Source organism: Pelecanus crispus, chromosome 4 (genome assembly GCF_030463565.1).
Source record: "Pelecanus crispus isolate bPelCri1 chromosome 4, bPelCri1.pri, whole genome shotgun sequence".
Taxonomy (NCBI): Eukaryota; Metazoa; Chordata; class Aves; order Pelecaniformes; family Pelecanidae; genus Pelecanus; species Pelecanus crispus.
The window spans coordinates 50,515,762-50,529,790 of record NC_134646.1 but is presented as its reverse complement, the minus strand read 5'-3'; the positions used below and the strand labels follow the sequence as shown (position 1 = coordinate 50,529,790).

The 14,029-nt window shown below is 53.7% G+C and overlaps 1 protein-coding gene across 2 annotated transcripts; it reads right to left on the bottom strand.

Annotated features, from left to right (window-relative positions):
• Positions 1–8,319: 8,319 nt before the first annotated feature.
• HELT (helt bHLH transcription factor) lies at positions 8,320–9,714 on the bottom strand. 2 transcript variants are annotated; one of them, XM_075709764.1, is made up of 4 exons: positions 9,688–9,714; positions 9,199–9,303; positions 8,936–9,032; positions 8,320–8,816 (listed from the first exon to the last, which is right to left on the bottom strand). In XM_075709764.1, the coding sequence occupies exons 1-4, from the start codon at positions 9,712–9,714 to the stop codon at positions 8,320–8,322; spliced, it is 726 nt and encodes a 241-aa protein (XP_075565879.1). The 2 variants fall into 2 exon arrangements, with proteins under 2 accessions (XP_075565879.1, XP_075565880.1); XM_075709765.1 differs by having other exon boundaries at positions 8,320–8,813.
• Between the last annotated feature and the right edge of the window lie 4,315 nt (positions 9,715–14,029).

Genomic DNA, 14,029 nt, shown 5'->3' with positions numbered 1-14,029 from the left:
AGGGAAATAGTAAAAACCCGTTCTTCCACATCTGAAATTCTTTCTATCTGTTCTAACAGTACATGCAACTAGTACATTAAAAATATCTGCCAACTGGGATAACCAGCCACTGGGACCCTTAAACACTCATCAGCTGTTTCAGTTCAGTGGCTGGACTTGCTACACCTTCAGTCTGCATAACAGGCACACAAAAAAATGGGGTCTTTATTTTAAATGAGCAACAGGTCTTGCAGATAAGATGGAAGAAGTCTTTATTTGGCTAAGTCTCTGGAGGCTGAACTTCTTTTAATTAAATGTAGTATTTTAGCATGGAGATGTATAGCCCCTCTGAAATATCTGAGCAGATAAATTGGGCTACTTGCCAGGCAGCAATGAGGGTAGGATTCAGCTGCCCTGATTTTTCCCCTGTTTGTATATCTGAATCAGACCTATTGGTCTTGCATTCCCTCCTGATTCAAAAGGGGGAAGATACATATTCCAAGGAAAATCGGCTCATTTTTAAGGGACAAACTAAAATCAGTCTGATAAATTGTCCTCTGGAGATGCCTGTTTGTCCCTGTTGACTAGAAAGATTGCTTAGAATGATTCATTCATTCTTAGACCTCTACCTTTGAGACATCTAACACTTAGTTTTAAGTCAGATGCTCATAAATTTCAGTATATCCTTCTATTGTCAGACCACTGAATTTTTTTTTCCTTTATGGTATGATGTTGCTTTATGACCAAATAATTTTTTCCAAGTACATGAATGAAAAAATCCCATTGGTCCCATCCCATCCTTGTATTTTCATCTGGTAAGGAATGAAACTTGCCAGCATCCTGTCCGTGCATTTGTGGACCTACAGGCTCTAAAGCACACTATGTCTATGTCCTCACCTTAGGCCCTGGCAGCTATGATGAGATGCTCAAAGGGGTTTTGTGCCCTACCAAATGGTTGTCATTTTCCTGAAATAACTTATCACCTTCATTTTTTTTCTGTTTGCAGTTACAGTGCCTGGAGGACTCTTTGAAAGGCCTTTAGGAAGCTGGGCAGCAGGGGTTACCTCCCTGTTCCAGACCTCCAGTCCCAAGGTATCCGTAACTTCCTGCTAGAAGAGGGTGACATTTATCATTCTCTCTCTAAATTTCTTCCTAATCTGAAAAGGCAAATTGATTGCAAATCCTTTTTGGAAGAAGCTCTTAAAAACTAGCCAAATACAGCTAAAACCCCCTTTGCAAACCTGCTATAAATTAACATAGAATATTCCCATGACTAGAAGAACAGCATTTATTCTCCCAGCTGCCTATCCTTCTAGCTGTGTCATATGCTTCTCATAGGGATGCACATCTTTTCCCCAGCTATTGCTTGCCATATTCAATACAGTAAGTTGCTTTGTGAAGGGGTAGTAGAAGCTCCTTCTGAGACCCTAAAGCAAAGCTGAATATAACACAGTTGCTAACTGCATGTAACAGACAACAGATGAACAAAATTAATGCTACTAAGAAGATTAATTTTCTGAAAAGGAGAGACAAAGGTGCACCATGGAGAGCTGAAAATAGCTTTTGAGAAGATGAAATATTCAGTGGAGAACAGTGTGCCATTTTGCTGCTTGGAACCTCCTCATCATGGAGAGGAGATCCTTTGGCCTCATGGAGTTGGATTAGCTCCTATACATGCACACAGATGGAGGCTGGCCTTTCATTTAAGTATAGATTATCATGCCTAGTTGTGGGATTTTTTTCCTTGGAGGAATATTTTATGCACTGAGTACCAGAGGCAGTAGGATCTGTTCCGTAGCTGTTCTGTACATGACTTCACTTTCATGATCAGAGTAACTGTGTGCTTAGGACCAGGTTAGGTTATTTACTTTCCATACATCTTTATAGACATTTGGCTGTATAGCTGAATTAATAAAATGAGCATGAGGAGCCACTGAAATATGTATCACTTACCTGTCTGGTAAGCTCTCTGCTGATGCAACTCCATCGTGTCTCCTCCTCATGGAAGCAACTATAGCTTCAGGGATCTCCAGGACGCCTTGCCCACCTGCACTGGCTAAGGGTTTGGTCCACAATGTATGCACATAGGTAACAAGCATGTAGGAGTCTCTTGTTTGCTTTAACATGTTGACTTTCCTGCAGATGGTGATTTGTAACCTGCTGTAAACAGTGGTACCTTTAATCATCATTTTACTGGTTTTCATAGATCTTTCCTGTCTAATAGGTTTTGGCATTATGCAGCAAAGGATGTACTCTTGCTCTTTTTCCAATTACTTCCTCTCCTTCTCCAGACATCATAGAGAATTTACAATACTTTCAGTAAGAAAACTCCAAGACATGTGTTTTCTCATTTCTTTGGGGAGAAGGTAGTGTATGAAAAAAGTTTGTGGCATAGAAAAATTATTATTACATCCTGTGATAAAAAGAGTTTTTATAGTAGAATATGCAAGACTCAGGTTATATTGATTCCCTTAGAACATTCTGATATATAGGTGTGTTATATATAATATATATTGTCTCAGGGTTTCATGAGGTTCTTGAAATTTTGTAATCTGTGCTCAGTGAGTATCATTGATCCCTGTTACACTTTTCCAGTTTTGAAACTGAAGCTACATGGGGTTTGTTCACTAGGTTTTGTTGTTATTGTTCCTTCTACAGATCCCAGTCCTGAAAACCCAGCAGCCGATTTGATAGTGAGGGTAAATTGTTTCCATCCTACCACCTTTGGTAGAAAACCTCTGTACCCTAACTTTTACTTACAACAACGGTGACATCACCTGTTGTAGTGAGTAATGTTGTACAGGTGTGTCAAATATCTGTCTGCATCAAACCATAAGGTTGCCCTAGGATCAATTAAAGGACATTTTAGTTGTGGGGAAAAAGAAAAAAAAAATCAGTCCTATATCTTAGTCATAAAAGACTGACTTTTAAAGGCTCTGTGAATTCATCCCCTGGAATGGCACTAATGTAGTGTGCATGGGAAGTTACGAGGATCTGACAAAGCCCCATTTAGGCAAAGAACAACCAAGCTAACCTAGGAAATAGTGAGAAAAACAAAGCTGAATCTAGCTGTACTACAGAAGAGGGCTTGTATAGGCTTGCTATGAATGTAGTACATAGTAGTATACACATGGTACACAAAGCATATGGTACACAGGCCTCTTATACCTCCAGATGGAGGTGCAAAAGCCACAGTCCCCACTCCTCCCTGGCATGGAGAAAGCACTCAAACCCTGTCACTGTCTGGGCCTCAGCTTTGTGCTTGCAACTCTAAATCAGATGTCTCCTACTTGATATCCTGAGATCAAACCCTCTCCTAGTGGACTACCATCTCATCTCTCCTTTCAAAGAATAACCAGGACACAGTTTCCTTCAAAGACAACAGAAGTGGCTTTGTAGGAGCAGAGTGGTTATGAGCAGGTGCTCCTAAAGAGGGACACCCAGTTTTTAGCCTCAAAGACTTCAACCTTGAGATTCCAACTTCCTAGAAGAATGCCTAAGCCTCAGGCTAGGAGCTAAGGGCTGGGAGATGGAGGCACAGGCTGCTGAATCAGAGTGAAGGCACTTTCTGCTGTAATCCTGGTCTGAAGGGTTTCAGTTGGACTGCACCCTACTGTAAATGTCTGCACCCTTCATGGGACTGAAAGTGTAATTTTGGTGCTGGGATTGACAAGAGGCAGAGGTGAGCTCTGGAGCTGCCTGGTTTCCACAAAGCTAGAAGGAGACTGAGATAGTCTCTAAATAAAGGACCACAAAGTGAGCTGATGTAAATCCTTCTACATGCTCTGGGTTAAGCCCTCAGCAGGGGTAAAACTACCTTCGTAACGTTCACCAAAAGCATAACAACTGAGGCATAGACCCTGTTATGAATTCCCTGCTGCCTTGCAGGACTCCCTTGTTCAAAGAGCCTCATCTTTTTAAATCATTATGTAGACTAGGACTGCACTTTGAGGTGTTGTATTCTTACAGTAATTAAAATTCAATTGCCTTTAAACTTTTCAGAGGATATGTGCAAAAGTTCTGAATTCTTGTTAGCAAAAGCATTGTTTTCAGCCTAATTAACTGTATTATTGCTGATGAAACATAATGCACATTTCAGTTGCTGTAGCTTGAAGATAAACGTTAAACAATCTGTTTCTTAAGTTGAACTGGATTTAATATTTTGAGTTTGAACCTTCCAAACTGCTCCTCTTTCCTCACATTTGATGTTTCATCCAATTTTTCTTGGTGTTGCTCTCTCTCACCTTTTAAAATGAGTTTTGTTTGTTTTAACATGCCACTCTGTATGCAGTGTGGTATGTGGGTAGGTATCAGAGCTTTAACCTATATACATATTAAAATCCCATTCTTACACATCTTGCCATAATTACATGTTCTCAAAGAGGATCCGGTGTTCTTGTCCTAAAACAGCCTTCGTTCTCGAGTCCCTTACACAGTCTGTAGGCAAGTTTGTTAGAAATAAACACGATCATGTGAGAGGGGATGGACTCATCCAAGGCAGGAGGTAAATCTGTGAGTTCAGATGCTGCAGCTCATACTCAGCTAATATGAAACTGTCGGCTGGAAGGTTTCTTTCCAAAAGACTGCCTTTGTGAAGGAGCTGCTGGACAAGTGTGTAGCTGCTTCAGCAGCACGCGTCCAATACACAGGCTGTTCCCAAGAGCCACAGGCAAAGAGAAGGTCTCCTCCTCCTTATGCCTGGGTCACTTTATGCAGGGAAAACAGCCATCTGGGCTTCTGGTCTCTATTTAACTCTCTCTGAGAACGTGGTAGCAGGGAAAGCAGCTGATCTGGGCAGGGTGGTCATTGTACCCTGGCACCTGAGACCCTCTGCTCTCCTAAGCGCTTCTGGTATGAATCGTGCAGGCTACCTGGGGTGCCTTTGAGCCTGAGTGGAACAGGAACAGCAGCGGCATCCCACAGAGCTGTGGGACAGCGAGGCTTACAAACTGGCAGGATCTTTGGTACCATGGGAAAGGGATCACATCCGTACCACTAGGAAGCCAGCTATCACATGCAACACTACTGGAACAGATTTGTGATTAAGAGACTTCATCAGTGCTGTTCCTCCTCCTTCCCTCAGCTGCTTCTTCCCAACCCATGGCTCAGCCCCTACAGATGTGCTGATGCAACTGTTTGTGGTCCAATCCTGTAAGCAGGGCCACTGACCCAACATAAAATAAAAATATTCTTTTCTCATTAGCTGGTGACGCAAATGATAATTAACTCCCAAAATGACCATGTTGGCATGAATTCAGGGACTGTGCTCTGTGGCATGGGCTCTGTTTCCAAGGTTGGAAACTCCACTGTGTGGCACTGCCACCAAAGCCCCCAGATCTTTGAATGATGCCTTCAGACTGGTGCAAAACCATGGGAAGAAAGAAGAGTTCTGACCTGTGTTACGTATGCTCAGAGTTTATGTCTTTTCTACTTATTCAAACATTAAGAGCAGCATAGTAACACTTCATCCCAGGCTTAGCATGTTGCCTGATTAAAACATAATTTTTAAGGTAGAGAGATTGTGCACAGGCTGCTTATGTCTCTTTGATCTAATTGATGATGTTTTACTTCCATGATAGTGCAAATAAAACCTTATGATAAATTAGCAAGTTGGAGACGTTTTCAATAACGCATTATTACAAAGATCAACATAAACTCTGAATAAATGACAAGTGAAAGTCGGTATCAGATGCAGAACTGTAAACTCCCATTTTGCTAACCATCGATCCCAAAACAATTCTTTGCCTTCAACATAAAGAAATCACTGAGATGTGACTACGCTGTACATCTATTTTCTGGGGTGGGCAGAATTGCTGTATATATAGGACTTGAACAGCATGAAGAAAAAAGAGGAGTTCAGATAACAGGGAGAAGAAGAGGTGAAAAAGAGGACATGAAAGGCATGGAGAAGAAAAGCAAGGCAAAATGAGGCAAAAGAGGTTTGAAGGTCTTGCTAGCTGAAGGAAGGGAATAGGAAATGATACAGCAAGTCATTCATCATTAGGATTTTTAGCCAAGCAGGGGTGTAACAGGGAAGCTAGTATTTTGGGGGCTTTGGGAGGTAAAGTAGTTTATTTTCCGGAGCAAAAACTCTCTCTCCATTCCCACTAGCTGCTGCCAGACACCAGTAAATGGCACTGCCATGTCGGAAGATGAGCATCGCCAGCCTAGACGGGTGCCCCACCTGGGACCAGATACGGCCTTTAACTGGCCCAGCACAGGCGACATCCATCTCCTACCTCCTCCCATCAGAGGCAACATCCATATCCTACCTGCTCCCACCAGAGCTCGCAGGTAATGCTCACAGCAGAGCTAAAAAAAATTCGGGGGGGGGGGGGGGGGAAGCTAAAAATCTCTGCCCTACTTCACAGAAATGTAAAATAAAACCAAATAAGCTGGACCTCTGTCAAAACACAGGGAATGCCTGTCCTGGGGGAGCTCCACACCTCGCTGCCTGTGAGGATACACCCCTGTGCACCACGCTCCGCGCCCGCGCAGGGGTTCCCGCAGAGTGTGGTGCACGGGGCTCCCATCCCTAGTACCGCTGGCTTTAGCGGATGCCAAAATAATTTTGGGGGCAAAAGCTGAGGTTTGCAGGGCTGGGGGGTGAGCTCATAGCCCTGCATGGGTGGAGGGGGGAGACTTTTATCCTAAAGTCATTGTAAAGCCAAAGAGGGGTTTATCCTCCACAGCTAAATGAAAACGAAAAGGAAAAAGAAAAAAAATCCAGAATAGCAAAGTTGGAGATACAAAGACTGTCATGGACCAGTGCGAGTTTGCAAAATTATATGTAAATGACCCCAGTTTTGACCATGGTGGCCCTCTGCTAATCCCAGAGAGAAAATCTACTTAGCAAAGGAAAGTTTTGTTTAATTTGGTTAACAGGGACCAAAATGCTGAATATATTAATAATTTATATTTCCAGGGAAACGCTGTATCTTTAAAGCTTCAGTGCCAAAGGGGGCTCACAAGAGCTTAATGCTCACAGAATAAAAATCGTGCGGCATTTTCTCCATATTCTGCACCGAGCACTGGTGAAACCATTTTTGGTGTCAGACGTGTTTCATAACGGGCACCAGCCGTTCTGCCGCTGCTGAATGCATTCGGCTGCTCCCATATTGCTCTGCGTCCACGGAGCAGGAGACAGGTTCCCGTTGGATTTACCATCCTAGAGGTGTCCCGAGGAAATGAGGGGTTTTTTTTCTCCCCTCCCTGGCTGGCTCATTACGTTATCCCGCCGTGTGACCTTTTCCTCACTAATCTGAAATAGCAGCTTTTCCTGTATTTACAGGTTAAATGGAAGATACACATTCTACTTTTTTACTCATTGTAATGAAGATCTTTTTGTCTGTCTCCGAATAAAGGGTCGGGTTGGTTTACAAATTGCGGGTCAGCCCATGCCGTGACCTGGGCAAACAACCCGGCTCAAATCTCCTCAAAGCCTTCCCCACCCAACTGGAATAAGTTAATTTACCCCTCGGCGGCTCCGGCCCCGCCGGCTGTACCCGGGGTGGTGGTGGTGGGGTATCTGGGGTCCCCCTGCCCAATTGGCAGAGGGTGCGGGGACACCGGGGGCCGCTTGGTTCAGGTGGGACCGGAATTGCCCTGGTAGGCAGGGCAGGAGGACTCGCTCTCAAGAGCTTTTATTCGCTTTATCCTCGGCGCTTCGCACCTCCGCGGCGGCCGTCCTCCCCTCTCCGCCCCGTCCTGCGCCTCCCCCCTCACCCCCCTCCTCCGAGCAGGCTGCGCCGCGGAGAAACGCGCGGGCAAAGCAGACGGGAGGTGCCGGTGCCTTTCGGACGCGTGTCCCGGGGAGCACCCCCCCACGGGCCCGGGGGAGGGCAGCGCCCACGGGGTTGCGCGGCGGGGGGGGATCCCCGGGACTTCATCCCTCCCACCCGCAGTGCCAACCCACGGCCGGTGCGTGCAGCCCCTCGCTTCGCTCCTGGTCTTTTTTTTTTTGTTCCCCTGGGAAGGGGGCGAGGGGGAGACCCCCACCGCCCCCCGAGGAAGCTGCCTCCCGGAAACAAGAAGGGGCGGCGGGTATAAACATTTATTCCAAGGCATCGCTTGTACAGGCACCGCACCCGGAGGTGGGAAGGAGAGCGGGCGGGGGCCGAGCCGGGCCCCCGGGGCAGAACCGGGCCCCCCGGGGGGGCGGGGGCCGAGCCGGCCCCCGGGGCAGAGCCGGCCCCCCGGGGCAGAGCCGGCCCCCCGGGGGCTCCCTGCTCTCCGGGCCCCCCACGCCTCTCCCTGCCCCCGGCAGCCTCCCCGTGCGCCCGGGCGTAACTCGCAGCGTTCCGCGGTCATAAATAGGATTTTCCCGGCGGGGGCGAGTCCCTATAGCATGGAGGGGTGCTGGCCCGGGGGCAGCCCGAAGGCGTTGGGGTGGGAATGGCCGAGGAGGTTGAGGTAGTGGCGGTCCAGCCCCTGCACGGAGGAGAGGAAGGTGCTGCGCTGCTGGCCGGGGCCGGCGAGGGGCCCGGCGGCGTTGGGGAGGGAGTAGGGCAGCGAGGGGCTGCGGGCGGCGCCGGGCCAGGGGAAGGGCCCCCCCGGGGGCGGCGGGAGCGCGGCCTCGCCGGGGCTGTGGCCGTGCCCGGGGCACTCGGGCCCGGGGTGCAGCGGGTAGGAAAAGTCCGGCTCCGGGAGGGAGCCCAAGGAGGCGAAGAGGGGCTCGGTGACGAAGCGCGCTTTGGACTGGAGGAAGGCCAGGATGCGGGCGTATTTGGTGTCTTTGGTCTCCATCCTCTCCACCGTCGTCAGGTAGTGGACCAGGTTCTTCATGCACTCGTGGTAGCCGTAGTGGAAGTAGTTGGCGAACTCGGAGAGCAGCTCTGCTGGAAAGGAAGGGGCAGCTCCTCAGGGTCCGGCTTGGGGGCAGTGGGGGGAAGCGGGGGCCCGGGGCCGCCCCCCACGCCGCGGGTGTCCCGGCGGGGAGCCGCGCCCGCCCACCTACCCTTCTCCCGGCCGCGGGGGAAGTCCGCCGAGTGCAGGGCCCGCAGGTACTGCACCGTCATCTCCAGGATCTCCGCTTTCTCCAGCTTCCCCGAGCTCTGCAAGGGGTGGGGGGAGAGGGGCATCACCTCTCCCCTGCGGCTGCGCTGCGCTCCGCCGGGCCGCCCCCCCCCGGGTCCGTCCGTCCGTCCGTCCCCCCGCATCGGGGAGGGTCGCTCCGCACCGGGGAGAGGGGCGCAGGGGCCACCCCCCCCCCCCGCCTACCTGTTTGGCCAGAGCCATGGGCACCGTCTTCCCCAGCTCGGTGAGGCAGCGGTTGATGCGGTCCCTCCTCCGCTTCTCAATCACTTTGTGGGAAACCGGCGTCCTCTGCAAAACAGACGGGGCGCGTTAGCGGGGGGGGGGGGGGGAAGCAGCCGGACCCGGCCTCGCCGGGGCAGCCACCCCCGGCCCCGACGCCTCCAGGGTATCCGGTCCCGTCCCCGCTCCGAGCAGCGGCGCCGGGCGCGACGCGGCCCCGGGAGGGATGCTCCGGCGGCGGGTCCTGTCCGCGCCCCCCCGGGGGCTCCCCGTCTGCTGGGGCGGCCCAGGCAAGGGAGTTTTGTTTGGGAGGGGGAAGAGTGGTTGGTTTGGGGGTTGGTTTTTTTTTGGGGGGGAGGGAGGAGGGGTTTTTTGGAGGGAAAAGCGGTGAGGGGGTCGGGTCCACCCGGCGACCCCGCAGAGCCGTGCGCGCAAAGCGGGCGGCGGACTCACCCTCCGCTCCTTGAGTTTGGAGGCCATGGTGGGCACTGCCTCCCCGCTCCCTCCGCGCCCCTTATAAAGCCATCACTTCTTGGGGGGGACCCCGGGGGGCCTCCACGGGCCCGCTGATCCCATAGGATTAGGGGCGAGCGAGCGGCGCCGGGGGAATGTATGCATTAAAGATCAGGGTGGAAGGAGGGTTTGGGTTTTGTGCGGGTGGGTTGTTTTTTTTTTTTTTTTTTTCTCTGCTTGCTCTACACCCCCCCACCCCCCTCCACGCCCAGCTGTGTCACCCCACGTGGACCTCGGGGACACACGTGACGGACCCACAAAAGCGGCGGGGATGGGGACGGGGATGCGGCGAACGGGGCGCAGGGCGCGGGTACCGCGCCCTGCGCCCCGTTCGCCGCATCCCCGTCCCCATCCCCGCCGCCTGCTTGCAAATCCCCAGCACCCCCCCCCTCCCCTCATCCCCGGCGCTGACTGCATTTTAAAGCCTGTCCAGAGTCATTAAAGTAATTAAGTAAGCCCTTAATAGGCTGTTCCGCCCAGTTCAAGGGAGAACCCTTGGAGACGGAGTGGCCCCGTTTGTTCTCAGGCTTTTCTCACACGACTTGGTGACACGTCCATCTTTATAAGAGGTGGCAGCGAGGCTTTTTTTGTTTACACCGCTTTATACGCCGGGGACACCCCGGCAGGTGTGGGACCGGGGGGCTGGCACAAGATATCCCCCCCTTCGACCCCCCTCTTTTTTTTTTTTTTTTTTTTAAATTTTTTTTTTTCTTCTCGCCTGCCCGGGGAGGCTCTCGCCAGCCTTTGGCACACGACGCTCCTTTTTTGTGTGGTGTGCGCGTCTGTGCGTTGTTGTTTTACCCCCCCCTCCCCCCTTGCTCCCCCCCTCTCCTTTGGAGAGGCTCAATTTGTAGCCTATTATCCTATAGGAAAATGTCCCATTGAAAAGTATGAATAGTTTCATTGGGCCTAAATTTTAATAATGCGGGTCAAAGAAAAGAGGGGCAAATAAAGAGGGGATCGCAGCTGGTCCGAGAGTGCATTATTCGGTGTCACCTGCGAGCGGGGTCGCCGACAGACCCCCTATTCATTTGCCTAATTTTGGTCAATTTAACAAACTTCAGGAGAAATTATTGTGGCATTGTTAAGGAGGGTAAAGCTTTCTGATCGAATTAACAGCATGTTTTGATCCGGTAAATGTCATTAAAAAGAAAGAAACAATCGCGTTTAAAGGGGGGCTCCGAGTTAAACGCGCCAAGTGGAGACGCCGGAGCGCAAAGCTCACAAAGGGAGCAAGTAACTGCCACAGGGGAACTTTTGTACGCTCACATTGCTGAGGTTTTTTACACAAAAAGGCATTATTTCATACTTGAATACGTTTAATCCAACAATTGTCTATTTTCTGCAAACATATTTTCACAGCATTGTTAGCCTTCCTCTCCGCGGCCCTCCGCCCGGGCAGCCGCGCTCCGAGCCGCCCGAGCGCACCGAGCCCCCGGCCCGCCCCGCCCCGCCCGCACCGCCCCGCCGGGGCCGCCCCGCCGCCACGGGGGGGGCCGCCCGCCCCCGCCCCCGCCGCCCCCCGCCCCGGCAGCCCGGGCCCCCCCGCGCCCTCTCCAGGGCCGGCGGTGCGCTCACGGGGCCGGCGCCGGGCCGCCCGCCCCTGCCCCGGCCCGGCCCCGGCCCCGGCGCTGCCGCGGGGCGCCGCCGGCCCCGGCGGGCGGGGAGGGCCGGAGGGCGGGCGGGGAGGCGGCGGGGCCGCCCGGTGCCCGATCCTGCCCGCCTGGGCGACGCCGCCGGGCGCCGGGCCGTGCCGAGGGAGCGGCGCCAACGCCGGCCCCGTCGGCTCGGGGGGGCTGCCCGGGCCCCCCCACGCCTCCTCCCGCGCCCCGCGCTTTCCCACCCGCTCCCCCGGGCGATTTGCACACGGGGGGGGGGACCCGTCCCCGCCCCGGCCTCCCCGCCGTGCGCGGCGGAGGACGCCGCCGCCCTGGCCCGGGCGCCTCCCCGGACGCGGCCGGGGGCGAGGCGCGGTGCCGGCCCGCACCCCGCCGCCCCGGGCTGTCCCGCAGCCGCCCCGGGCCGGCCGGGAGCGCGGAGCGGCCCCGCGGGAGGCGGCGGCGGCCCCGCGGCGCCTGTGCCCCGCCGGCGGGGCGGGCCGGGCCCGCTGCCCGCCCGGCGCCCCTGCGAGCCGCGCTGGTCGCCGCATTATTCTGCCGGGACCCTCGTAGGGTGCGGTATATTCATTCTCGTACAATGGGATTAAACACTAACCGTTATCATCCAAATTAACTAAACTCTGAATAGCAAATGCGGGGGCTTTTAGGGTTTTTTTTTTCCCCCCTCCCCTCCTCTTTCGCTGCACTAGCGGAGATGGAGTTGATCCTCTTACTGTCTGTGTTAACCGCCAGCTGCGGGCACCTGCGAGGCAACTTTTTTACGCGAGGGGAGTTGTTTATCTCCTCGCTGGCTGCTCCCGCCTTGCCTCCCCCGCGGGCCGGGGCGGGCCGGGGCCGCTGCGGGGGGACGCGGGGCGGCTGCGGGGCTGGGCGGTCGCGGCACCTCGCGTCCCCCGCCGCCTCCTCCCCGGAGGGCTTTGGGCGAGGCTGAAGCCAGAGGGGCATCACCCCACACTGGGGGGCGTCCACCCTCGTGGGAAGCCAGGAGAAGGGGTTTTTTTCCAAAACAAAAAAAATTTTTTTTTTCTTTTCGAAGTCCCCGTGAGCGCCTGTTGCATCTCCTTGCGGGAAAGGCGTGCACGGCTCTTTGGCAACCCAAGGCGGACACCCGCGTCCCCATCTCCCACCGCCGGTTTTCTGCTCCCGCCCCGCTCCCCCCGCCGGCTGCAGCCCCCTCCCGGCCCGGGGCTCCCCGCCTCGGGGGGCTGCGCCCCGGGGGAGCGCTCCGGCCCGCCCCCCGCGCTGCGCTGCCGGCGCACGGCTGCTGCCGGCGCACGGCTACTGCCGGGGCCGTGGCTGCCGCCGGCCGCCCCTCGCCTCTCGGCAGCGTTTGGCCCCTGTCCCGGTGGTACCGGCGCTGCCTGCTCTGCCCGGCCACGGGCTGTGCCGGGGGGGTCCTTCGGGAGGGGTCAGGCTGCTCTGAAGTGGCGCCCAGGTTTGCCTTTCTAGGAAAACAGATCGTCTTCCCGCTTTTTCTTCCCTCCCCTTTCCTTTTTTGACTCCTGTATGACCTTGGGGCTATATGAAATTACTTCACCAAGTCGTTCACGCTGCGGATAGTAGGCCTGCAAATCATTGGCGCCGTGTGCACGCAAGAAGGCAGGTAATGAGTCTCCCATGGGAAGTGTTGTCCGTGCAATTTCGAGTGCAGAAAGTTGAGTGTCGCAGCGTGACGGGGGCTGCAGTTGGCCTATTCCCTGCCACGCTGCTTCGGGGCTCCGAAGAGCGGTAGTGGAGGAGGTCCCGTGGTGCTGGAGGAGGTCCCGTGGTGCAACCCAGGAAGGCAGTCGCACTCCTGGCCGATCTCATGGCTGGTAGGGAATGGGAGAACCCGAAAGGTGCAGCAGGTCCTACCTGTAGGAGGAAGTCGCTTTATTACTTGGCAATCCTGGATCTGCAAAGAAGCAGTGTCCTGCACCATGGGAGAAGGCATTTCATTTTGTAGGAGTTTAACCCACCACTGTACCTATAGCGGTTCCTGCTGCCGTACCGGCTTTTGCTGTGAGTTTGTTTACACTTGCGCTCTCAGTCAGGCAAGGCTAGGCTAGCAAGTTTGGAAAAGGAGTTTCCAGTCTTTTCATAGCTCTTAATGCTCTCTGCCTCCAGGTCTGGGGCTGCTTGGTCATCACCTTGTTCCCCAGCTGCAGAGGTGCCTCTTACCTCTATGCTACTGTTGCTTCCAGCTATAGTCTGCCTCTGTGTCTCCCTCCTCTGTCCCGGTGGAAGGACCACAGTGCTCTATTTTGCTCACCTGCCACGAATGGTGGCTTCAGGAAGGGGGAGGTGATAAACGTGACAGGACCTACCCATCTCCATCCCGAGGTGGGCCTTCACAGAAGAAGCCTCTCCTGTAGCCATGACTCTCTGGTATTGGTGGGTTGATTACAGGGTGCTCTCCTCAAAAGCCCGGAGTGCTCTCGGAAGTGCTGTTGGTGCTTCAATAGATGATGTCCTTCTCGTGCTGCAAGGTACGATAATGCCCTTGATCCTAAGATCTCTAAAACTTTGATCCTTATCTTAGGAAGTCATCAAGTAACTCTTGGCGCTTGTGGTGGCAGACAGGACTTCCAGGTCAATAGTGCTCCTGAGTGCTGCTATGTGCTTGTTACAGTCCACCCTTGAGGAGGTGCGTTTCATCGTGAGTATATTTCATCCTGTAATTT

What these genes read in the sequence shown, in the direction of transcription:
- HELT (XM_075709764.1), bottom strand. Translation starts at nt 9,714, where the DNA reads ATGGCCTCCAAACTCAAGGAGCGGAGG. An exon ending in CCAAACTCAAGGAGCGGAGG is followed by an intron (nt 9,304 to 9,687) that starts GTGAGTCCGCCG and finishes TCTGTTTTGCAG; the next exon opens with AGGACGCCGGTTTCCCACAA. An exon ending in CCCCCGCGGCCGGGAGAAGG is followed by an intron (nt 8,817 to 8,935) that starts GTAGGTGGGCGG and finishes CTTCCTTTCCAG; the next exon opens with CAGAGCTGCTCTCCGAGTTC.